Here is a 23,802-nt window from a genome sequence, read left to right on the forward strand (position 1 = left end):
CCCACGTGACACTGCAGCGGCGTTTTGTTCCGGTTAACGGCGGGAGCGTACTTCCGGGAGCCGGGAGGATAGCAGTGCAACTCGCACCGGAAGCACCCAGAGGGTATAGGAGCGCCGTTTAAGCGACCGGGAAGGGCGCACACAGTCGGCGGTGGCCGGCGTTTACGTAACAGCGGTTGACCCAGCACTTGGTGGGGACGAGGAAGTGAGTGTGCCGGGCACGTACACGTTCACATCCGGAAACGGGTCGCCCTTGAGAAACAAAGGCGTGGCCCCAGGACTGCTTTTGCTTGCGGCGGGAAAACGTGCCTGTTTGTCGAAGTGCCGTTCTTAAGGCGTATATACGGGGGCCTTTTGGAAAAGGTATGTTAACAGAAAAATAACCAGCGTTTTTTTTTTTTGCAAGATTTAGCTGGTGCAGCTTGGTGCCTGCCGTTTCCTGAATATTCGAAGTCAGTTTTTCATGTTGAGAGTCAAACCAAAACGTTTTCAAGATACTCAAGAAGGGCCTGGATTCACACGGCAGCGATATTCACTAAGACAAAAGGTGCAGTGCTTTATAATGGGAAGAAAGAAACGCATTACATAAAATTCAGAAGCATTCCATTTAAAAAGAAAAATAAAATTGGCTGGTAGTTTAGCATTGCTAAGCTCGAAATATGGCTCGAAAGCACAGTTTGTTTTTTTTTTGCACATTAACACCACAGCCACATACCTGAAAGCGTGATTGAGGTGTCCACTGGCCCTGGGAGCCAGTAATGGGAGTCTTCTACTTTTTCATTGTCAATGCCGATTTATCCAATGCACGCCGGAATAATAGTTTGGTAGTAGTATTAGTTGATTTAGAAGACATACATGTGCAATGTACAGTGTCAGAGTGTGTTGCAGTTTAACCCGAGGCGTGTTCGTCTGCGGCGATAGCCTGGTGCTCTCTCGCAGTGGCCAGTAAGCTAACATGTTCGAGCTGTGGCGGGTTCGGATCCCAGTCGCGGATGTTTATTTGGTTTATTTTTGTTTATTTATTTCACGTTGCCCAAACCCACAAGCATCGCAAGATCTTGCTCGGGTTTTACCCATCGGAATAATGCTTCCGCACCAAAATTACCAACATGCAACGTTGAATAGAGCTATTTTGTTTCTGAGACGAACACTAACTCTAAAAACCAGTCTTTAATTTCGGGCTTCGAAGGCCTTGGCGGCCAGAGTGTTTCGTGGGTGTGCCGCTGCCATTACAGGCGCTGCGGTCGCGGGCTGTATTGGCCAGGATTTGCAAATAGACAGCGGGGGGGCGTTCAAAAATAGCTACGACAGAAGCAGAAAGATATGTCAGGCAGGCAATTCGGAGGAATGTTATTTGAAAAGGACAAACAAAACCTCTTGGTTTGCTGTCGTAGCTCAGCGAAGACGCCACCGAGAAAGGTGTTGCCTTTGTTGTCTTTCTAGATGGTGCTGCCTCCTCTGAGGCGCGGCAGCAAACTTAGAGGTTGGCGGAGGGCGCACAAGCTCGCGATTTCAGTCACTGTAAGGCTAAAAATAGAGGAGCTTTAAGTCCCAACGATCGCGACTGCCACCTGTCGGAGAAGGGGGGGAAAGTAAATACTACTGTGCCTTCCGAGCTTCTTGGGGCTTAAGACAACCTTGAATGGTCAAAATTAAATCGGGGTTACGCATATTTGCAGTGCGGCTTATAGCAGACGTGTATCGACTTTTCCAATAAGCACTTCGTAGGCGCCGCCATACTGCTCGCTGTACTGCCTTGCGCATCTGGCGCTTGCCTCGGTGTATGCGGGAGCGGGAACGCTTAACAACAGTCCAGAAGAGGGGTGTCTCACCATCTGCGCGTACGCAATGGAAAGGTCTCTACGTTGGCATTAAAATGTGAGTCAATTTTCTGTGTGCCGGTGTGCGTTTCTGTCGTGTGTTTCATGTGCGTGCAGATTTTTCTAAAAGTCATTGAAGGACCTTCCACTGACGGAGCAATTGCTTCGAGTGAGACTCTGAACAGGGTAAGTGAACTGAGGAGACTGCATTATCAGGGAAAGGAGCAGATGACATTGACCTCTACTGCATACCTCCCACGGTTCGGGTGAAGTCGGGACCAACGGCTCCCACTGTACATGCAAGATAAAAAAAGAGTAAAAGCACCTCGCAAATCTTCGTCATAATGTACGTTGGTACGACGCTTTCCGTTTGTCGCACTACGATTGGTGTAAGACATTCCCGCCAATAGTCCATGTTGCAAAAGCAAGGAGGATGGGGTAGGGAGTAACGGCGTGGTGTTTCAAAAGGTTTGAGGCCAATAGATGTGTCGCGAATGCTCGGCCCTTGTTGCATTTTCGAGAATCATAGGTTTTATCGCTTGTTATGGCAGAAGAATGCTCTCTTCTAGAACCCGCAGGAGGGACTGCTCTTCTGGAGTGAAGCCAATCATCATCATCAACCGAGAAGCCTTCGACCACTCCAGGAATATGCCATTAGCCTGCAATCAGCCCTCTGCGGCATCAACACGAACCGCGTTATCCCAGCAATCTTCCTAGCCTCATCTGCAAACTCGAGCATCTACCACCCTCGGCACCGCTTTCCCTACCTTGGGATCTACTCTTTGCGTGCATTAACAGACCTTAAATGATATGTTTCCAACATTGCAGGTACCCCACGAGCCTATTTAACCCTCTTAAATTCCGCCTGGATATCATAAACTAGAGTTTCCTCTCTATTTTCACTGTGCCCTTTCCCTCTCTCTCTCAACGTTACTCCTATCAGTTTCTTTGCCGTAACCCACTGCTCTTCGTTCCATTTAATTTCAGTCTTTTTCGCAGGCTTACAAGTTTCGTCCCTGTGGTTCACCAGTGGGAGTATATGCCTGTTACGGGCCATATATATATATATATATATATATATATATATATATATATATATATATATATATATATATATATATATATATATATAGAAAAGTCTGCCCTCGTCTCTGTTACGAGGCATCCATACGGCCACCGCCGCGACTTCTTTGTCGCGGAGGAGAGTGAGATGACAACGGGTTTTTTTGCGTTCATTGCGCTGATTTCCGCGTTCTTGCGAGCCTAATTGGACTGCGTTCGTGCTTTACGCTGCTTGTGCATAACAACACCACTGCCTCTTCTCGTACCTACTACTTTTCTTGTCACCAGGTCTGTTTGCTTGCGCTGCCTTAAAGTGTATCCGTGGCGAGTCTCTAACGAATCCTTTCGTCACTAAATGGTAGGCCGACTCGGTCAAGCCAGCTTGCTTGTCTATTCGTCTGTTAGTCTGCTCGCTTGTTTGTATCTTCGCTTGACCGACCGACCGACCGACCGACCGACCGACCGACCGACCGACCGACCGACCGACCGACCGACCGACCGACCGACCGACCGACCGACCGACCGACCGACCGACCGACCGACAGACAGACAGACAGACAGACAGACAGACAGACAGACAGACAGACAGACAGACAGACAGACAGACAGACAGACAGACAGACAGACAGACAGACAGACAGACAGACAGACAGACAGACAGACAGACAGACAGACAGACAGACCACGCCGGACGGACTGTCTAACTGACTGGCAGTTCTGTTGTTTGTTTAGATACAGACCTGCGGCACTACAGAATAAGAATGAACAAGCGTCTATACGCCGTTAGAGGGCCTCTACACAACAAGATACAGCCGCCGCGGTGGCTCAGTGGTTGTGACGCTCGGCTGCTGATCAGAAAGACGCGGGTTCGATCCCGGCCGCGGCGGTCTCATTTTCGGTGCAGGCGAAATTCTGGAGGCTTGTGTACTGTGCGATGTCAGTGCACGTTAAAGAACCCCAGGTGGTCGAAATTTCCGGGGCACTTCACTTCGACTCATAGCCTGAGTCGATTTGAAATGTCAAACCCCAAGAAAGACAAACATGATAATGGCTAATGCCAGAAACAAAGGCAAAATTGGTCTCTATCTCACCGGAGAAAGGGCAATGGTGATCACAATTTATACAAGTTTCTGGTTATAAAAAAAAGCTGCGAAAATATTTTCTCTGACACGATTTGTTTGAGCCAAGTTCCGGCAAAACCTTCAAAGTATTGTTCTTCCGATAGTCATCATGCAGTGGCAGGGTAAAAAAAAAACGAATACGCCAAAAATCGGGTCAAAATTTGAATTTTCGACCCCTTGATTCTAAAAAAAGCGTGCTCTACGAAATGAACAATCGCTATATACCGACCTACTTTAGTTCTTTATTAGAAAAGTCGTCTACACTCTTCTAACTTTCTCCTATATTCTGAACTCCCTTTATACACATGTCTAATGACACATTCGTCGAATAAAAATCAAGAATAACAAAATCCTATTCGCGCTAACATTTCCTGTGTGGCGCTCATTCTGCCGGCAAGAGCGCCTGACGCACGAAGGAGGAATTACGAAATGGAAGGCCGTTCTTACGAGAAAGACGATTATTGTGGCACTGAACAATCAGGGAATGTGCGCAGTGTGTGTGTGCTAACCTCTGACGTAATTTCCGGTCTTTTCATGCCGTAGTTCTATTTCCTGCAACCGGACGAGCTGCAATCTTATTACAACCAGGCTTGCGAAACCAAGTATGGAACCGAGTGCTGCCACTATCACCAGTTTTTTCCCGTCCACAGCTTACGAAAGAAACAGATGCGCTCGAAAATAGCTGAGACAGCTCAATAAAAACAAAAAGAGCCTGATTGAACCTAACGCTAGACATAGGTGCAGGACGCAAATATCTGAAAAAATGAATAATAATAATAATTGGTTTTGGGGGAAAGGAAATGGCGCAGTATCTGTCTCATATATCTTTGGACACCTGAACCGCGCCGTAAGGGAAGGGATAAAAGAGGGAGTGAAAAAATGAAGGAAAACGGAAATATGCTCAGCTTTCCTAGATATTTACACCTAGCGCCATCTGTCGGCCGCCCGCAGCGAACGCCGCGTAACTCACTGTGAATATTTTTAGTTCAAAATGGGAGTTATAAACAGTTCTAAACTAGTTCTGACAGCACTAGCAAATTTATTAGTGGTGTGCATGACATATTCAGAATTCCCGCGGTAAGTATTGTTATTCAGCGCCATGCAGCAGTAGCGGCAGCCCCGAGAACTAGAAGCGCTTGATTAGATTGTCTGGGCTTGAATGCTTGAAGAGAACGCAAGTCGTCAAACAGCGACAAAAGCGCCTGCGTTGCCATTATGAGCACGCGATAGAAGATATGTTTTGGGATAATTACATGTTCATGTTGATCGTGCCAATGGTCGTCCGATTTCTGAGTTATTTATTATCTTTCTTATTTACGAATCCTTCAATACACTAAAGAAAATTGTCAGGGTGTAAATGTAAAATTCAAGCAAAGCAAGCAACAAAACAGGGCAACATTAAAGTACAGTCCGTACTACTATATCGATGCAGATAGCATCCATTTACAAAAGGAGTCAACATGCAAATACCGTACAGAACAAAAAAAAAAAAACGAATAGTCTTCAACAAGCCAGGTGGTGTGCCCCGTTATTTAAAGTCAAGAATATATCTTGTGGTATATATACTTCGCACTTATCCTAACCTATGTTACACTCTAAAGACGATTGCGCCTATGTGGGAGTAAGAAGAGAGTATAAGCTGTCCGCTAGGAGCGCTTCGGATGTTTTGAGACTGGACAGCGTGTGTGTGGCTCTTACGTAAGCATCTGGAGCGAAGCGACAGTCGCTTCTCCCCAGTAGTCGCTTAATTCTCCCCAGAAGCTTACGTAAGAGCTACACACTCAGTCAAGTCTCAAAACATCCAGTGCCCGAAGCCAAATAAAGGATTGCACAAACCGAGTCAACCAATACTCTCAAACGGGCAGTCGCGCCGGCGAAGAGCACACACAGGTCGGAATCAAATATAAATAACCCACTCTTGTCACACAACACAAAATACGCCGAGTACCCGTAACGATCTCTCGTAATGAATATAACACGTTATTGTTGTCTTGTTTGTATTTACATTATTCATGAACACAATCCTCTTTCAACATCTTTCAATTACGTACTGCTCTATTGCTGTTATTCGATCGGAAAGTGGCCTCATCGACATACAAACACATACTCAAAAGTGAATTGAATTGCGTGACTACGCGTCGCAAAGCGGAGATTGCTGCCTTTGAATGCCTTTCAGTCGATACTTTTCATCTGTGGAAGGTGTGAAGTGCATCACAAAGGCGCAGTTTTCCAGATGTCTACAGCGCGCTGGATGTGAGGTCTTTGCAGTTTCTCGCAAGGTTAAGAACGGGATGGGCCCAGCGTTCTCGAGTGACCTTATGACGGTGAGTTGTAACGACGCTTCGGCACCTTGCGAGGCCGCGCAACTCGAAGTGGGGTGCACGTTTACAACAATCTTTAATTAAAGCGTGTCGATTAGTCTACTATAGTATCGGTTATCATTACTACTAAACGAACATGACAGTAATTTACGCACGTGTCTGGAGGCTTAATTACTTCATGCACATCCGGCCGCGAACGGAGCCTTGGCGTTCCGAAAACAAAATTCGCTCGTGACTGCGGCTTATACGTCGACACAGGCTGACCATTCTTCTGTTCTAGGTGCGCCGCTGCTGGGAAGAAATTCAGCGAATAGAAATACTCTTACGCGCCAAAAAAAAAACGCATTTTCTCTTTGCATACTAAAAAAACTATAAAGTAGTCGCTCGCTATATTGTGCCAGTAATCTTCTTATAGCCCGTCTTTGTTTTTATTATTCCAGGAAACACCAAAGCTAAGCTCCTGGGCAACACGAGCAGCACCAGTGAAGCGCGCTACGATTGTTCAAAAGGTGTTTAAAGATCAAGTGCACAGCGCAGTCCCCAAGCCCGAAAGATCCCCGTGCCGACACAAGCATGCTAACTGCGCTTCACTAATGGCCCGAAGCTTCCGTTTCCACGCTAGGCTCTGTCGCCTTTGCGGTTGCTTCTTCATCCGGGACCTTTTCGAAGGGAACGGCCGGTCCCCACCCAGGATCGTGTGGAAGAGCTGGTACACGGTGTACTCCTGCGGCTGCCTCGCCTCCCTCCTTTGGATAGAGATTGACGTCATCGTGGGGGAAGGCTACCAGGCCAACAAGAGATTCTACTTCCTCGACAATACCCTCCAAGTGATCACCAGAACCGTCGTTCTGGTCAAGGTCCTCATCAACCTGTTCTGTCTCTTCATCGGATCTTCCAGGATTCTTGAGTTTTACCTGCGCGCAGCTGATTTTGAGAAGCGGGCGGGGATATCGTCGTGCGCATGCTGTGCGCCGAGAAAGTACTTCTGGTCGGACCTCCGGAGGGCTTGTCTGTGCGTGGTCTACTGCTCGGTATTTGTCGTCGCGCAGCTGCTGGCGCCCCGTGCAGACATGTCCCACCATCGGGGATCCGGCAGGGGATGGATGGAGGCGTACGCCTGGACAAGATTCGTCCTCTCTTCCCTCTTCTACTTCGCTTACGACAGCGTTCACAACATGGCGCTCATATCGTCCTGTAAGGTGCTTGTGGAGTACCTGAGGAGTCAGCTGAAGGTCCTGGAGGAGTGCATCTATTGTTGCCAAGGCAACGGACCTCCATCTTCTCGTTACGATACTGCGACGCGAGTGGAAATGGTTCGGATGCGCCTGTGCGACATAGAAGAGCTCAAGAATGCAGTCAATGATATCTGGAAGTGGCCCCTGGTGGCGACCAGTGTCTGCGTCCTCCTGGTCCTGTGCACAGCCGTCTACGACGTCTGCAAAGGCGGCCTGGCCAGTCGAGACAACTATGGAAGCTGCTTCTACGCTTTGTACTTGATGTACGAGTTCCTCGCACTTACGTTCGTCAGCCAGTCTCTGGCGAACATGGTGAGTTTTAAATGATCGAGTTGATACTTGTAGAGCCCTTTAAGCTCTAGACGGGAAGGAAGAGGAGACAATTGGGCTTCAAAGTAAATAACACAACATTACACAACTATGTTGATAAAAAAGTGAAAAACGTGCCCAGAGTGTTTTAAGACTTAATTAGCACTGCTTGTCGTACAATTATTTAATTTGTAAACTACGTTGTAAGAACACCTAGCAGTAACTAGAAGGCAAATGATTCCTCCTCTACGTGGCTGCAATATCACAAACAGAAGAGGTTTTACTTATCAAGCCCTTTAATGCAGAGTATCGCGAATTCCCTGCATAAGTTTTGCATAGTGTACACTTTATTTGTTGTGAGCTGAGCTTGCATATAGAATCTGGCGTCGAAGCGTTCTGAATAGCCAGCGTTTCCCGGTCACAACGTTTGACGCGACTGTGAGCAGCAGTGTGAAGAAAGAGGGCTGTGAATAGGCGGACGTCCAGCCAGCATCCAAATAATCATTTTCTGACATCTTTGGCGGGAAAAAATAGGAAGACACTGGTCGGGTAAAAAACTTGTCTACTACCCCTGGGCCTTACAGTTATTTCGATGACATAGATGTGATTTCTCACATAACTGGGATTAACTATTCAAAATGGATCAAATGACAATTGGTGCTAATTGGCGACATTTCGATTTATCGCATATCAGCAGCGATAACAATGTTTTTACATGGGCTTTTGAATGTAGGTACCTTAGCTTGCATAATGCAAAGATAATTATATTTTTGTTTGATTCTGACCCGCCGCGGTGGCTCAGTGGTGAGGGCGCTCGACTACTGATCCGGAGTTCCCGGGTTCGAACCCGACCGCGGCGGCTGCGTTTTTATGGAGGAAAAACGCTAAGGCGCCCGTGTGCTGTGCGATGTGAGTGCACGTTAAAGATCCCCAGGTGGTCGAAATTATTCCGGAGCCCTCCACTGCGGCACCTCTTTCTTCCTTTCTTCTTTCACTCCCTCCTTATCCCTTCCCTTACGGCGCGGTTCAGGTGTCCAACGATATATGAGACAGATACTGCGCCATTTCCTTTCCCCAAAAAACCAATTATATTATTATTATTATTATTATTATTATTATTATTATTATTATTATTATTATTATTATTATTATTATTATTGTTTGATTCAATCGTAAATTGGGCATCACACGGTTAATATTAGTCACAGTAACAGAGTCAACTGTCAGGCATATCCGCCTTGCGGGGACGCGAAGGTCAGCCTCTTGTCATATGCTGTGAGGCATGTAAGAAAAAATGAGGCAAGCTTACGTGACCAGTACTTTCTTGGGCGCTTCTGCTAGGTCGCCTTGTTATCTGCGAGCTAAAATAAAACACACGTGGAAACTACATTTTCGCAGGGCAAGAGGATCAAAGGCGCATGCAAGGTTGCTGGTGGTATTGACAACGATCCCATCAGGCATCAAGTAGGTGGCTTTGCTCAAAGGCTTCAAGAAAAACATTCATCACGTCAGTGTACGGATTTTTCAGTACCAGTATGTTTTTCTCTCTCTCTCTGCACAGCTGTGCATATCCAGCTCAGTGAAAAAGAAAATTTGTTAAAAAATTGAATAAAGCGCTGAACATCATCGGCTTTTCAAGCAGCCTTAGTAACATTTTTCAACACAGAAAATGCGTCATACAGGGCTTCATTCCTGTGTGTGTTATGAATGCCGTTACATTTTGCCGGCACCTTTTTGTTTTGCTTATGTTCTGTTATTCCATAATTGTGCTATGCTGAAGTGTGACTCAGCTTTTTTGTGTACGAATGTGTTTTCACAGTTCTTGAATATTTTCTTATGCCGAAATGTTAACTCAACTTTGCCGGCTGTACATTTTCTATCATTTGTTATCGGTTGCTGGTTTCTTTAAAACATTCCCCCCTACTGCACAGTTCTGGACCTTTTGGGTAAATAAATAAATAAAATAAAACATTAAGAGCTAATTATTATTCTCTAAATGAAATGCTTACATTTTGCAGATAATAACTGTCAAATAATTATTTTATTCCAAATGGCGTCACAGCTCTGCTGAGCAACGTTCAGACAGGACCTATAGTTGCCACTAATTTGGACTCTTGGGTGAGTCGGCTTGATGCTTCCGGAAGAAAATAAGATTCAGGGACTACAAGGAGGTGCAGAACAACCCCACAGGCTCCACAATTTCGCAACACCTTTCGAAAGCAGGCAGAACATTCGGAAGCGGCAGAATACTCTCTCAGTCTGATGGAAGCTTCAATAGCAGAAAGCTTGTTAACAGAGATTCTGCTTGTGGTAACACCGTGGGGAGTTGCAAACAGAACGAAGAAAGAAAGATAACGGTTGTGTCATTTGTTGTTTGGAACATCATTACCATCATCATCGTCATACACACACAGGCTTTCCGCAACTTCAAGGATATGTATCACGCTTTGAAGCGGATGTGTTTGCTCGGTGCCCGACAAACTGTCAAAATTTCGCAACGTGGTTAACCCTGTTACTACAAAAAGGAGCCTCTGTTAAGAAGCGCATAGGACGGTTCGTGACGTCATAACTAATTGCGTAAAGGCCAGTTGGTACGTTGCTGGAATTGTCAACTGGAGGAACAGACGCACAGAGACCCGCCGCGGTGGCTCAGTGGTTAGTGCGCTCGACTACTGATCCGGAGTTCCCGGTTTCGAACCCGACCGCGGCAGCTGCTTTTTTATGACTCCGGTTTTTTTTAATGATGCATATAAAGCGTTCTGTTAGGGAATGCGCCTTTCCTGACACTTGAGTGTGGTTTTTGCCATTTTTCTTTGTTACTTTATTTTGTGTTGTTTTCAACCCGTACATAAATTGCGTTAACGCATTGGTGAAGCTAGCTGTATGTAAATGCCCTGTGTTGTGTTTCTGTCTTCCTTTCCAGCTAGCAGCTCTTTTTTCTTTTTTTTTTAGATCACTAGCTTATGAACACTCGGAATTTTGCGCTTTGCAGTTGACCTAAAGCTGGGCCTCTGCTGTAAGTTTCTAAGAGGAAAAACTGCTAAAAACAGTGCACGGCGCGTTAGTATATAGGCCAACAGGAAGAAAGCAGCCCTAACCCCTGAGCGTCTCCGAATCCAAAAAAAAAATCAATTTCTTCTATATTTTAAGCTTGTTTTGCAAAACTGATTTTTTTTTTGTATTCGTGTACATGCAGATACGGTACCTTCACGAATGCCTTGACGCAGAAGACCTATGCCTAACCGGAGGCGACTTCTTCAAGCTGACAGTATCACTCCTGGTCTCGGTAAGCCAGGCTTCCCACAGCTTCGCGCACGAATACATGGTGCACAAGAGAATGGTGTTTCACAGACGGAACAGCTCCAGCATTTGGAAGCGTGCCTGTCATTAAGAATGCGTGGCGATTAAGGACGAAGCTATAATTGCTACTAAAAATGACAGCAGCGCCATCCGAGATCTGAGTGCGAAAGCAGTGCTCAACGCGGTCCCAACCTAGAATCTTCTGCGAGGCCTCGGAGTAACTCGGGTAAGCTCGGGTTAGTTCGGAGGAGCGACGCGCATGCTACAGCCAATGGGAGGAGGCTCGGGTACGTTCGGAGCAACTCGGGTAAGCTCGGGTATGTTCAGAGGGCATGTTCGCGCCAGCTGTAGCAAACGGAAGGGTGACCTTGATGGTTACCTTGGCTATAGCCTATTGTCTATAGCAATAGGCCATGCAGAAAAGAAATAAATACTACCGCGGCTGGGTTTCGAGCCCGCCGTGGCACGAACATGTCAGCTTCGCTGGCCACTGCACGACAGCACTGTAGGCTATCGCCGCATACGATCACGCCTCGTGTTAAACTGCAACATACTCTCGCGCTGTGCACTGCACATCGTCGTCTTAACTTCAATTTGCGGCGCGAACAGATCAGAGCATGCTTAACCACATGCTTAGAGGTTGACATTAGTCTAATATCGTCGCCAGACATGCCGACGACACAGCAAAGCAAAACCACGAGCCAACCACGCTGAACACATGCTTTCGCACATGTACTCGGTTTAGGAGGAGGAGGAAGAAAGGCAGGGAGGTTAACCAGACGAATAGCCGGTTTGCTCCCTGCACGGGGGGAAAGGGGTGAGGGGACAAAAAGATGAAGGAGAAAAGAGAGCAGCAGAAAATTGAAGTCACTATGCGAAGTCACAGCGTTCGGTACACTCACAGCATATCGTGAAGGCCAGAAGTCCTCAAGAAGCGGAGCAGTGCCTTGGAGGCCTTCACCGCCGACGACCGCCGCGGCCAGTGGCCGAGAATCTACATTTCCGTCAGTGGGCGCGGATCCAGATGCTGCAGTGCACGGCAGAGAGACTGCCTTTCGGCGCTGTAGGCAGGGCAGTCACAAAGTTTGTGGGCTATAGTCTCATCACACCCGCAGATGGCACATAGAGGGCTATAAGCCATACCGATTTAAAGAAAAACTGAAAAAGTACTCGGTTCAACTATGCTAAAACCCAAAAAAAGTTGTACTCGGTTTAACTATGTTCAAACCTTACCACCTCTTTATCTTATCTCTACTGCGAGGGGTAATGATCTATAACAGTCTGCTGACGCTTGAGGCATTAAGACTGATTTATCAGTCACACATTAAAATTTTAATTATAGACCGTTTTATTGGCGTGCTTTGCATAATTTGTCATCAATGAACGAAGTATTTTCTGCGAATGCGCCTCCAGCCGTGAAGACACGAATGTGACCGCTTGCGCTTGTAGACTCTATTTGGCCTACTTTTGTGACACTAACTTGTACGAGCGTACAACTAGCGTGTTTTTTGGTGAAATATTTAGCTCGAATTCGCGCTTAATCTATCAATCGTTAAATTCTTAAAAATCATTGGTATTTTAAGGTTTTGATGTTCTAGCTGCTTTTTTAAGAATTCGTCTGTGCTACGCGCTGAATGCATGCAGTTTGCACAGTGCAGCGGCGTTTTGCGCAGCTAAGTCCACCAAGACCTTGAAATGTTCCAAAATGAATTATTCCCCAAAGCGCAAGTTTCGCTATTCTATGGGCTTCCTTGGACCGTAGTCACCTTCTCAGTGAGGCACCGTGATGGTATTGGTCAACAGCTTCCGTTCTTTGTGCAGTGCCCAACATGCGCGCCAAATAGTTTTTCTCCTAATTAAAATTGCAATTTAGGTCAATCTTCAACTGGCCTACTCTATAACTGTCCCTTTCCTACCTTTTTATTCCTTTCTTTCTCTCATTCCATTGTTTTATCTCTTTCTTTTCTTTAAAACAACCAGACTTTAGACTGTGGCTGTATGTAGAACGATTCTATTCATTGCCAATTCTTCCGTCCCTTCCCCGTTGGTAAGACCTGCCTTTGAAACTAAACTGCGCTCTAGCCACCATCCTGTTCAATAAACGTTTACTCCCTCAAACAGCCTAGATAGCCGGCCAGTTACAACTCCTTGCCAGTCATCTGCCCTGACGTCACAGGCGAAACGTGCCAATCAAGAAAGGGTAAAATACAGACTGTGGAGGTGAATCGGAGCAAAATACTTTCCCTGGCTAAAATTCCTTACCATTTCGTTTCTCACTCTCTCTCACCCAAGCAAGAGAATTTTGTGTGTTCCCTTCCACGTCCCCATGTCGTTATTCCTTAATTATCTAAATTAATTAGTGAGTTCACACGTGTCAAAGCTACAGTATGAGTTACATATGAGTCTGACTCCTCCTGATGCAGTGAAATTGAGCTTTTTTTCTGGATATACGCTGTTTCTCCTTAACGGTCTCTCTCATTTCTCCTTATCCCATATCTACCAATGCAGATGGCTGTAGCGATAATCACGTACACAGTAATCCTCCTGCAGACCAGCCAAAGCGTGATGGAAGAATCCGGGAGCAACTCGGCAGAAGTTGTCAGCAACGCCTCAGCTTAGCACCAACTCTTCGGTGCATACTTCGGAACTTTTTCTTTCTTGAGAGGAAATCAATAAAGTATACAAAAAATCTTTCGTTTTTCGGCCACTGCACGCCTCCATCGACTAGCATGCCATACACGGCATAATTCTTAGCTAACGTTCAATTCTCAGGCAGTTCGTAGTATTTACTCTAGAAGGACTACATGGGGCACTGAAATGGTAATTTGCCATTCAGCGTAAAGTAAGATTCCCCACCATGTTAGTAAATTTAGCAAACTTTTCATAATGATAAGTACCGTTTCCGCAAAACATATAGCGTCTTCAGACTGTTCACCTGGTACCATTTTTTTATATTTATTGAGAGTTTTAGTCTGTGAAGGATGTTGCTAATCGAAGGTCTAGCTTGCTATTTATGATCATGAAGATTAATTGTGACAGTGCGTTTTCTCAGCTTGACCCGCCGCGGTGACACAGTGGTTAGGGCGCTCAGTTACTGAGCTGGAGTTCCCAGGTTTGAATCCGGCCTCGGCGGCCGCATTTTGATGGCGGCGAAACGAAAAAGGCGCCCTTGTGCTGTGCGATGTCAGTGCACGCTAAAAATCCCCAGGTGGTCGAAAGTATTCCGGTGCCCTCCACTACGGCACCTCTTTCTTCATTTCTTCTTTCACCCCCTCCTTTATCCCTTCCCTTAGGGCACGGTTCAAGTGTCCGCCGAGATGTGAAATAGATACTGTGCCATTTCCAGTGGTCAAAAACCAATTTTCCAATTTTTTCTCAGAAATATTTTATCTAGCCTTCATACATGCTTCCTCGTCTTCCCTAAAATCTCTAAAGTCCATATATCAGCTTTTCTAAGTAGAGAGAAGTTCCTCCTCACCCAGACTCCTTTCCTGCTCTGCTCGCGTCGTGTGCTATGTTATTCGCAAGCTCCTTAGATCAGAGTTCTTTTCTAACTGATGAAGGGAATTTAGTCTACCTGAAACAGCTAAGGACCGAATTTAATGATTACATTTTGGAGCAAAAATGAACGAAGTTATTGATTTTTGACCATAACAGGGGAGGGACTTGCAGTTCAATCTGCAAAACACCGGTCTCGGAATCGAAAGATCGAGCGTTCAACTCCCTGCCCTATCGGCGATGAATAACCAAGTGGATTCTACAGTAGTCGGTTAAGCAACCTGCCACTCAGCGAATTACCATTGAAGTGTACTCTACGTGGTCGATCATACAGCAGGAAAATAAACTAAAGATTAGGGCTTCTAGTCGGCAGGGCCCAGAGTGAAAAATTCAAAACGCGGACGGAACTATTCAATATTCTTACGATATACAAGAGAAATAAAAAATAAAATCCAGTCAACGACTTCCTGTATTGATTATGGTTATCAGCGAGATTCATTCTGTCACTGCGTCGCAAGGCCAACATTAAGCTTACAATTACTCAGAGTTCGTTTAGTATGCACCGTTTCGAAGATCTCCGCCGGCAATGCTGCGATTGTATATGAGGACCCTAGTTAAGCAAGAGAAAGCACTTAAGATGTTTAACGGATATGAACGATTTGTGCAAGCTCACTTTCCATGCTCAGCATTCGAAATTTCGCGGAGCAGTTCCAGACTAAAATAGCGCTTGTCGCGAGAACCATCAACATAATTGGCCGACTCTGACGTGCCCATCGGTCATCCACGTGTTGTACGTAGTCCCTGCTCCAATTGGCCGCCGCACTTCAACGACTGCGGCCAATGAGGCTAAGCTCCCACACCGCAATAGCAAAGCAAACTGTGACCCAACTTTGCGCGGTCGATACGAATGAAAGAGTCAGCGCACATGCCACCTGTATTGCAAGTGCTGTGATCGTAGCAAGGGTGGAGGTGAGGAGGGCATTTGCAGCCGCATAAATCAAGCACGCGACCCCACCCCAACGTCGTCCTACAGGTCCGGTGTCACGCGTCGCCATGGCAACGGCTGGCAACGGCGTCTCCTGTCCTCGCCTCTAGGGTCAACAACGCGACAGGCGTGAGGGCACCATTAAGCCATCGTTAATATTAAACCCGGACGACGCTACGCGTAGGGTTATTCGGTCGGCGAGCACACGAGGGATCGAGCGGTCTCCATACATGACCGGTCGCAGAACGCCACGAGAGGTTTTCGCGAAATCGACAACTTCCATCGGCTATGGAGCGATGATGTGTCGTGTGGAGAGAGGCTTTGCGTTGTACCCCGCTTCTTCCGTCCTTGGGCTTTGTACTCGTTGAGGAGAAAGGAACACTGTCACGCCACGTGATTCTGTTGAGTAACAAAGGCACTGGCGGCGATAACATCGTAATACGCCGTGGGCAGTTTGTGCCTTGAGCGCGGTTTCCGGCTCGGCCAAAGAGGGGAGACAGAACTGCGGTCTTTTCTGGTCGAGCGTCGTCAGAACGACTCCGCTGGCGGGGATCCTGCCACCGTTCTTGGTGGAAACTGCCTCTACGAACGAACGGGCGCTGTTCTTCCAAGTTTCCTTGGAGTTCAGCAAGTTACTCAAGACGAAGGTGAACTTTTTTCTCCCTGGAACCTGCGACGAAATGAGGTGAAGTATGCTTAGGATTGCACGTACTAATTTTCTTCGCTTTCGGTAATATACCTACTCTAAATTCACATAGTTTGACAGCTCCGTTTAACAGTGCCTCTTGCTGGGCTAGTTGGTGTAACATTGTGTAACAAAAGTAAAACAGCACTAATTCTCACACAAACTACACAGAAAGACCAGACAGGACGGGCGCTGTCCTGTCTGGTCTTTCTGTGTAGTCTGTGTGAAAATTAGCGCTCTTTTACTTTTGACAGCTTCATTGCGACTAGAATGTGTTTCTAAACAAACCCTTCGCTTGGAAGTCGGTCTTGTGAGGTTTTCGTATTGAAATCAAACAGACACTTTGTAAGTCCGGGCAGCAAGCCTGGTATTTGTTTCGGTTCACTGAGCCTCAAATGTAGCGATAATTATTGGTGCAAAACATTCTTTATCACCCTTTTTTATGCGTACCGCAAATGTGCGGTGCGGCCTTAGTGAAACGATCATAACATGCTATAATAAGCTGCTTAACTCACCATTCTTTGAGCGTTTAATCAACTTGCAGAGTTCGCTAAATTACCTCTGGCTTCAAAAAACTCAACTACATCTTGCATAAACCTGCCTCTATGCAATATCTTTATGATTTGAAACGCGCTCAAGAAATTTATCGCATTTATTTACCACAGGCCATATTTTAGGAGTTCTGTAAAAGTAATGGTTCTATCTCCACCTAACTCTGTCGATAACAGACGCCTACTATTAACCAGAAATTACACTTCCGTACTAACACTTCCGGGAAGTAGAAAGCTCGCTTATAGTATAGTGCTGTGAACGTCATCCGGTAAGAACTGTTATCAGAAAGTATATGCTTTTACCCTAATTTATTCCATCCGCAAGCTTGCAGCACTGATCATTTGAACACATAATGCCACAGCTAGCACAGATATATATATACGTAACATGAAAAATCCTTTCAGCCCGGCAGCCGTTAACTTTTAGACTCCTGTAAACCTACCTGGCACTTTTTCGTACATTAGCAATTTTCGCTTTAGGCGCGTGAATTGTTTACCGCGTGTAGAGAAGAAAAGCAACCATTGAATAAGCATTGCTTCAGTTTTTTCAAGTTTGCTCATCCATAAGCCGGAACATAACACCGCCGCTTCGGCATACACTAGCGCAGCACGAATGGCTGCACAATTTTTCCTTGTTTACATATGTTTTCACAAATTGACTTGAACAGGCACACCTATATGCTACAACGGTCACGGAGCATCTAGGAAATTCATTCGCAATTTGTGAATCCCGCGAAGCCTGAAGACTAATCTATAGTATAGATAAAACTCAGGTACCCAGCGGCTTTTTTCCTGACAAAGGACCCCCTTCCAGCCAATGGCGCCGGCCGATTCTCATGAACCTGGTAACGTGACAACACGGGGAGCGGCGTGACAATGCAGGGAAAGAACTATCCCCTACCATGGAAGGAGGGGACTATCCATCTGCCACTCCCTGTATTGTTATGCTAGCAGGGTCATGAAAATCAGCCGACGCCACTGACTGGAATGGGGTCCTTTGACGGGGAACAGCCGCTTCGTTCTTGTGTTGTATCCGGTTCGCAGCCTGCACCTTTTAATCTTGTTGCCAACCTGTTGCCCATGCAAAATGGCTGAGGTAAAGTATATCGACACTGCATCTACACAGCTCCTAACCACTGTGACATCACAAAGCCCATGCGCTCTTTGTTTGTGTAACATTTTCTTTACGGACCCCTTTGTCTACGTACCCAAAAGTGTATAGCCTCGCGTTACCAGATGTATCTGTTCTTCGGTTTCATAGACTGTCGCAGTTCAAAACCACAAACAAAATTTTCTCCTACTTCTTATCCAAGCGACTCTGTTCGATTAGCTGGTTATGATAGAGCTTTGTCTGCACGCATGGACATGGTAAGAGACACCATCACACACGAATACAGCTGAAAATCTTGTTCCAGTGAGCCGGACAAGGAGAACGAGACGATGAAGTGCGCGCCTACCAATGGTGTACCGACTAAAGAGTCCGCGATGAAAATTTCCACCGTGGACATCGTGCCTGTTTGTGACAACCTTCAAAACGACTCCAAAGAACGAAAGCACAAGCCGAGTCAACACAGCAACATGCTGCGGAGCTTCGCCTTTCAAGGCCGGCTCTGCCGTTTCTGTGGTTGCCTCTTCATCAACGACATGTTCGCCAAACCACCAAAGTAAGAACGTAAAATTCGTCGTCGCTGTTTAAGATGCCTGCTGAAAGAGTGGGCACCTTACTCTCAAAGAAGCGTCGGGGTAGATACCACAATACCGCCAAAGATGATAGCGCTGAAACTCGTTTCGTATTACCCCCTTTTTCTAGACTGTGTGACATAATACGCTCACAGGCCAACATGCGATCGGATGACGAGTCACATAAGAACAATGGCCTATCACAGCAAGTGCTGTCGTTGCGTTTGATCGGGGGGTAGCATGAGCAGTGAGGGGCGTGGGCAGGTTTACCTGCCCCAGCTCTGCATCTGTGCTTATCCCGCGCACCATTGTGGACGCGGCACACCCTACACATCTAGCCCTGTAAGACAATAAAAAATACCCCGGACGTTCACCCCAGCGGTAACTCAAATTTCAGGCAACAGCTGGCGTGGTGCGGAATGCCGGTGCCAGTCGGGGTGTTTAGTAACTCTGGGGGCAAAACGACTGCTGACTTTATGCAGCTTGATTCCCATCAGCGCTGTGAACATTTTGTTTGGAGTGTTGGACAAGCCAGGTGCGGCAACCAGTCATGAAGTGAGGGTGCAGCGGTAGGAGTGAGGAGTGCACATACGTCATGCATGAGTCACGCACACATGGGGGGAGGGGGGGGGGGATAAGGGTGTTGGGCTGCGGCGCTGACAGTTTTGGAGTATGCGGGAGCAGTAAAAAATAACGGGGTGCGGCGTTCTGGCACTGGTGTACGGGGGCTTAGGAGCAGGATGGAGTGTGTGCGAACAAAGACACAATCTAGATCAACATTCATACAGCCGTCGTGGTGAAACATCTTATTAAACGAAATGTACGACACGACATGCTCGTTTCTTTTGTAGGAGTACCGGTGGGTCAAGGCAAGTGTATTCGCCTAGTTCTTCGTTTATTTACCGTTCTAATTCCTGTAATTCAGGAGGGAATGGCTGATTAGGGCCTATAGTAGTGGACGCTTTAACGTGTTGGGAGCTAGTAGAGCTATACTTGTTCCCGGAGAAAGGAGAGGTGCGTTTTTCCAGTGAAATACAGCAAGTAACTCTGGATGTTGTTGCTGTCCTACCTGCAAGTAAAAGTATGCTGACAACCCTGTCTTCTGTAGCATCAATTTCCTTCCAGATCAGTGCACGTTGTCTTCCAGGTCCCCGAAGGTCGTTTGGGCTCACTGGTACACCCTGTACGCGGCGGCATGCTTCGCCTTTTTCCTCTGGTTCGAGACAGACGTCGTGACACGCCACGCCATCGAGCTCAGCGACACCAAACGATTCTTAACCAAGTCCCTCCTCGTCCTTCTACACTCCGTCGTCATCGTCAAGGCGAGCGGGAACTTCCTCACCATGGTGGTTAATGCCCGCAAGATTCTTGAGTTCCTCCGGAAGGCCGAGGCTTTCGAGAAGGACCTCGGGGTCACATCCTGCCTCTGCTGCGGCCAGAGACACTTCTTCTGGACCGACCTCGGAGCAATAGCGACGTTTGCCCTCTACTTCGTCAGCTACACCGCGGCGCTGTTCCACCAGGAGCAGAAGGTCGACCCCGATGACAGTCTCACCGTGCGGGAGATTGTGAACAGGGTGTGCAGCTTCTTCGCCGCCGGACTGTTCTTCACGTATGACAGCGTCAACTTCGTGGCGCTCAGGCACTCGGCCGAGGTCCTGGAGTGCTACATCTTGTTCCTGAAGCACAGCATTGATGGATGCGTGGGTTGCAAGGTGGCCGGCTGTGAGCTGGAGGCTGCGAAGAAGGTGCAGGCGGTCAGGCTGCATCTCTGCACCGTCCTGGAGATGAAGAACGACATCAACGCCATCTGGCAGAGATCGGTGGTGGTGTCCAGCGTGGGACTTTTGCTAGTGACGTGCATCTCGCTGTACACCATCATCACCGAAGGGCTGAGGCGGACGGAGCTCTGGATCGCCATCGGCTACTCGGCGTTCACATCGTACGAGTTTCTACAGCTGGCGAGAGTGAGCCAGTCGCTGTCCAATACTGTGAGTACCTGCACAAGGTAATGGGGGTTACTTTGTACGTTTACTTTCGCAAGGGAGCATCGCGTCGGTCGCATATGGAGTAGCAAACAAATCCGCTGAACAGCTTTGAACAAATGCCAGGTGTGATCGTGGATGAATATTGCCCCACCCGTTCGCTCCTGTCCCGGGAGCGCATGAACTTAACGCGACCATTCCTCTGTGTCAAGGCGGAAGCTTCAATGAACTCAAGTAATGACCTTAAGGCATTGCACAATAGAAAAAAACGCAAACTAAACAGGGTTTGTGTTGCATTCATCCTTCTTGCCTTGCGTCTGCCCCCTTTCGTTGATTAAGCTATGAAGTAGTTAGCTTAACCTCGTACATTAATCCACTCCGTCTGGCATCCATTTCTATTGTCTTGCCTAGTTTCGCTGATGTTTTAGAACGCTAGATGTGCAATATCTATCATGCTTCTCGTCCCTCTGTTATTTGACTTTGATTGATTGATTGATTGATTGATTGATTGATTGATTGATTGATTGATTGATTGATTGATTGATTGATTGATTGATTGATTGATTGATTAATTAATTAATTTAGTGAGTGAGTGAGTGATACTGTTCTTGTCCCGCAGTTCCAAGCAATCAAGGACTCATGCCGGAAAACGCCAACTATGGACAGCACTACTGTTTATAGCCACCAGGTACGGAAGCCGCTGTGATCATGCGTCACACGCTAGCCCCTGCTTACCTAAGGACTCATTACAATTGGGGGATCGAAGCCGCCGCGGTGGCTGAGTGGTTATGGCGCTCGACTGCTGGCCCGGAAGACGCGGGTTCGATCTCGGCCGCGGCGGTCGAATTTCGATGGAGGCCAAATTCTAGAGGCCCGTGCACCGTGCGATGTCTGTGCACGTTAAAGAACCCCACGTGGTAGAAATTTCTGGAGCCCTTCACTACGGCGTCTCTCATAGTCCGAGTCGCTTTGGGACGTTAAACCCATATAAACCAAACCAAAGCAAAGAATTCGAGGATAAGTTGCATTGCAAATGCTGATTGATTATGCTTCCATTTAACAAAAAATGGTTAAAAATGCAATTACTTGACAAATTGGTCTATTAGTATGCTGTAATTTGTAAATCCCGCGGTATATTGTGGCAGACTAGTTGGTTATTGCACACTTGGCAGAAAAAAGTAAGACAGCCCCGTCTTGAATATTTTTGTCACAGCTAGCTGGGATCCTAGCGTTCTTCCTTATTGCAGCTGTCAGGGTAACGAATTGAGTTGCTCAAAAACTACAAAAAAACACCGACAGTTTCACCAGCTGGGGCTCCAATGCAGCTTGAAAATTGCAAGAAATTATCGCTAGTAAAGAAACGGATTTAACACTTTCCCCGATGCCACAAAATTTACAACCATATCTGTCCTATGACATTGTCCTAGAGCGAAATTTAAATATTTCAGGTGCTTTTTTTTGGGGGGGGGGGGGGAGTGGATTCCAGTGACCATTACGTTTATAACAGGTTGAACCAAAGGCAATTTATAACGTCGCTGATTACTGAAAAAAACATTTCTTGCCGCTGATATCGCGTTGCAGGTTTGTGTATGACTGATTTAACTACCATGTCGTTGCATTTATTCTCCCAGGTCCAATACTTACACAGCACAATCAACCCGGATGACATAAGCTTGAATGGAAGTGACTTCTTTAAGATCAACTTAGCGCTTCTCGTTTCGGTAAGTCTGTCTAAAGAAATTACGACATTGCTCACAGTTGCTGAAACTTCCACTATATATCAAGAATTCGAAATTTAGAATCTGGTAGAGTCTGCGCTAATATTTGTAAAGGACAGTGCTTGGATAAGTTTTGCCAACAAAGAAAGCTAAACAATGTTTATTGATAAACGTTTTAACCTGAAATAACGAGTAAGTGTAGAGACACAATATTTCACGCCAGAAATCTTTTTACTAACAAATTTCGGCTCATCTGAACTGTCCAGAATGATATTTGCATTTGTAGTTGCTTTAAAAATTCCATTCCAAGATAACGCTTGCTGACTTCCGGATAAGCTTTTTATCGAAGCGGCTGCCGAGGTCTAAAAGTGAATGTACAATGGATCCTTCTTTGTTAGTACGAGAATTTTCATCTAACGAAAATAATTTTTGTTTCTTCCTTTGCTCACCATTACTGATAAAAATCCCTCAGGGAATTACTAGACACCTTTAGCAAAACCGTGTACCATGTTACCTTTACCGGAGTGGCGGAGGGCCGAGAGCTCGCCCACCGCCAGTTCGCACGCGCTGATTGGTCCTCATGGGATTTCATCGTCATTTTTTGCCTTCCTGGCCGCAGCGGCTTTTGGAGCTGCGGAACGGACAGTTCGATCGTTCCAGACATGCGTTTTGCTTTCTGTACAAAGCCTTCAAGTCAGAGCGTAATGCAGTTGCAACCAGTGCAGTGAGCATGTGTAACTGCTAATAATACCCATCCCCCCGTGTTGCGCTTTTATTCTGTTGGTTCACACTCATTCGCCTTCCTGCTACCAGCACAGTGCAGCCGGTACATCGGCTTGCGTTCCAGGTCACTTACGAGCTTTTCAAGACGGTCACACTTCCCAAGAGCCGTGGTCGTCATATATAACCGCCAATCTCTTGTCCGAGTCACAGAGATGCGGTCAGATAAGATAAAGTGCAAAATGAGTTAATCCATTTCCAACAAGCCGGGAGTTTACGCGATAGGGGAGCTTCCCCTTTTATTCGGACCAGACGGTCGCTCGACACCATGTACTTGCACATGCTGGCCAGTGACTTTTGCAGGGAGTGAAACACGCGACTACAGCGTCGAAAGACATTTGCGCCGAAGGCGAACGCCATTTGCGCCGTGCTCTACCGCTACTGACAAAGAAAATGTTATGCGCGTGTCCCCGAGCGACAAGAGATATGCGAAACTCTGAATGGACGCACCTAGGCGGCGGGGAGGAGGGCGGTACTGCTATAATCACAGTCACTGCGCCCTTTGAGAGGGTGCTAGAATGTATCTTTTTTATTTTTTTGTACTTGCGTATCTGTATCGTCGTACCGTCGCGAACAGTGCGACGTAAGACCCGCCCTGTCACGTTCCGCAGATGGCCGGCTCCATCATCACTTACACGGTCATACTGGTCCAGACGAGCCCCGAGTACGAGGCAGCAGCAGCAGCAGCAGCAGCAGCAGCAGCATCGACACTACTGCCCGAGACCACGACCACGCCGGCGATCACAATCTGA

The 23,802-nt window shown here is 46.8% G+C and overlaps 2 protein-coding genes across 2 annotated transcripts in view; both read left to right on the forward strand.

Annotated features, from left to right (window-relative positions):
* Nucleotides 1-13,997, forward strand: part of LOC144104271 (uncharacterized) — a 33,141-nt gene extending 19,144 nt beyond the window's left edge. Inside the window, exons 2-5 of the mRNA XM_077637167.1 lie at nucleotides 6,765-7,871; nucleotides 9,267-9,332; nucleotides 11,065-11,154; nucleotides 13,677-13,997. Of these exons, the coding sequence (XP_077493293.1) occupies nucleotides 6,918-7,871; nucleotides 9,267-9,332; nucleotides 11,065-11,154; nucleotides 13,677-13,787 (1,221 nt within the window). The 5' untranslated portion in view covers nucleotides 6,765-6,917 and the 3' untranslated portion in view covers nucleotides 13,788-13,997. The remainder of the gene's footprint in view (nucleotides 1-6,764; nucleotides 7,872-9,266; nucleotides 9,333-11,064; nucleotides 11,155-13,676) is intronic.
* A 1,396-nt stretch (nucleotides 13,998-15,393) lies between these two features.
* Nucleotides 15,394-23,802, forward strand: LOC144104273 (uncharacterized). Its single transcript, XM_077637168.1, has 6 exons — nucleotides 15,394-16,336; nucleotides 18,303-18,551; nucleotides 19,715-20,558; nucleotides 21,172-21,240; nucleotides 22,184-22,273; nucleotides 23,662-23,802. Exons 1-6 carry the CDS (start codon nucleotides 16,332-16,334, stop codon nucleotides 23,800-23,802), a joined length of 1,398 nt encoding a protein of 465 aa, XP_077493294.1. The 5' UTR covers nucleotides 15,394-16,331.

This window comes from Amblyomma americanum, chromosome 9 (assembly GCF_052857255.1).
Source record: "Amblyomma americanum isolate KBUSLIRL-KWMA chromosome 9, ASM5285725v1, whole genome shotgun sequence".
Classification (NCBI taxonomy): Eukaryota; Metazoa; Arthropoda; class Arachnida; order Ixodida; family Ixodidae; genus Amblyomma; species Amblyomma americanum.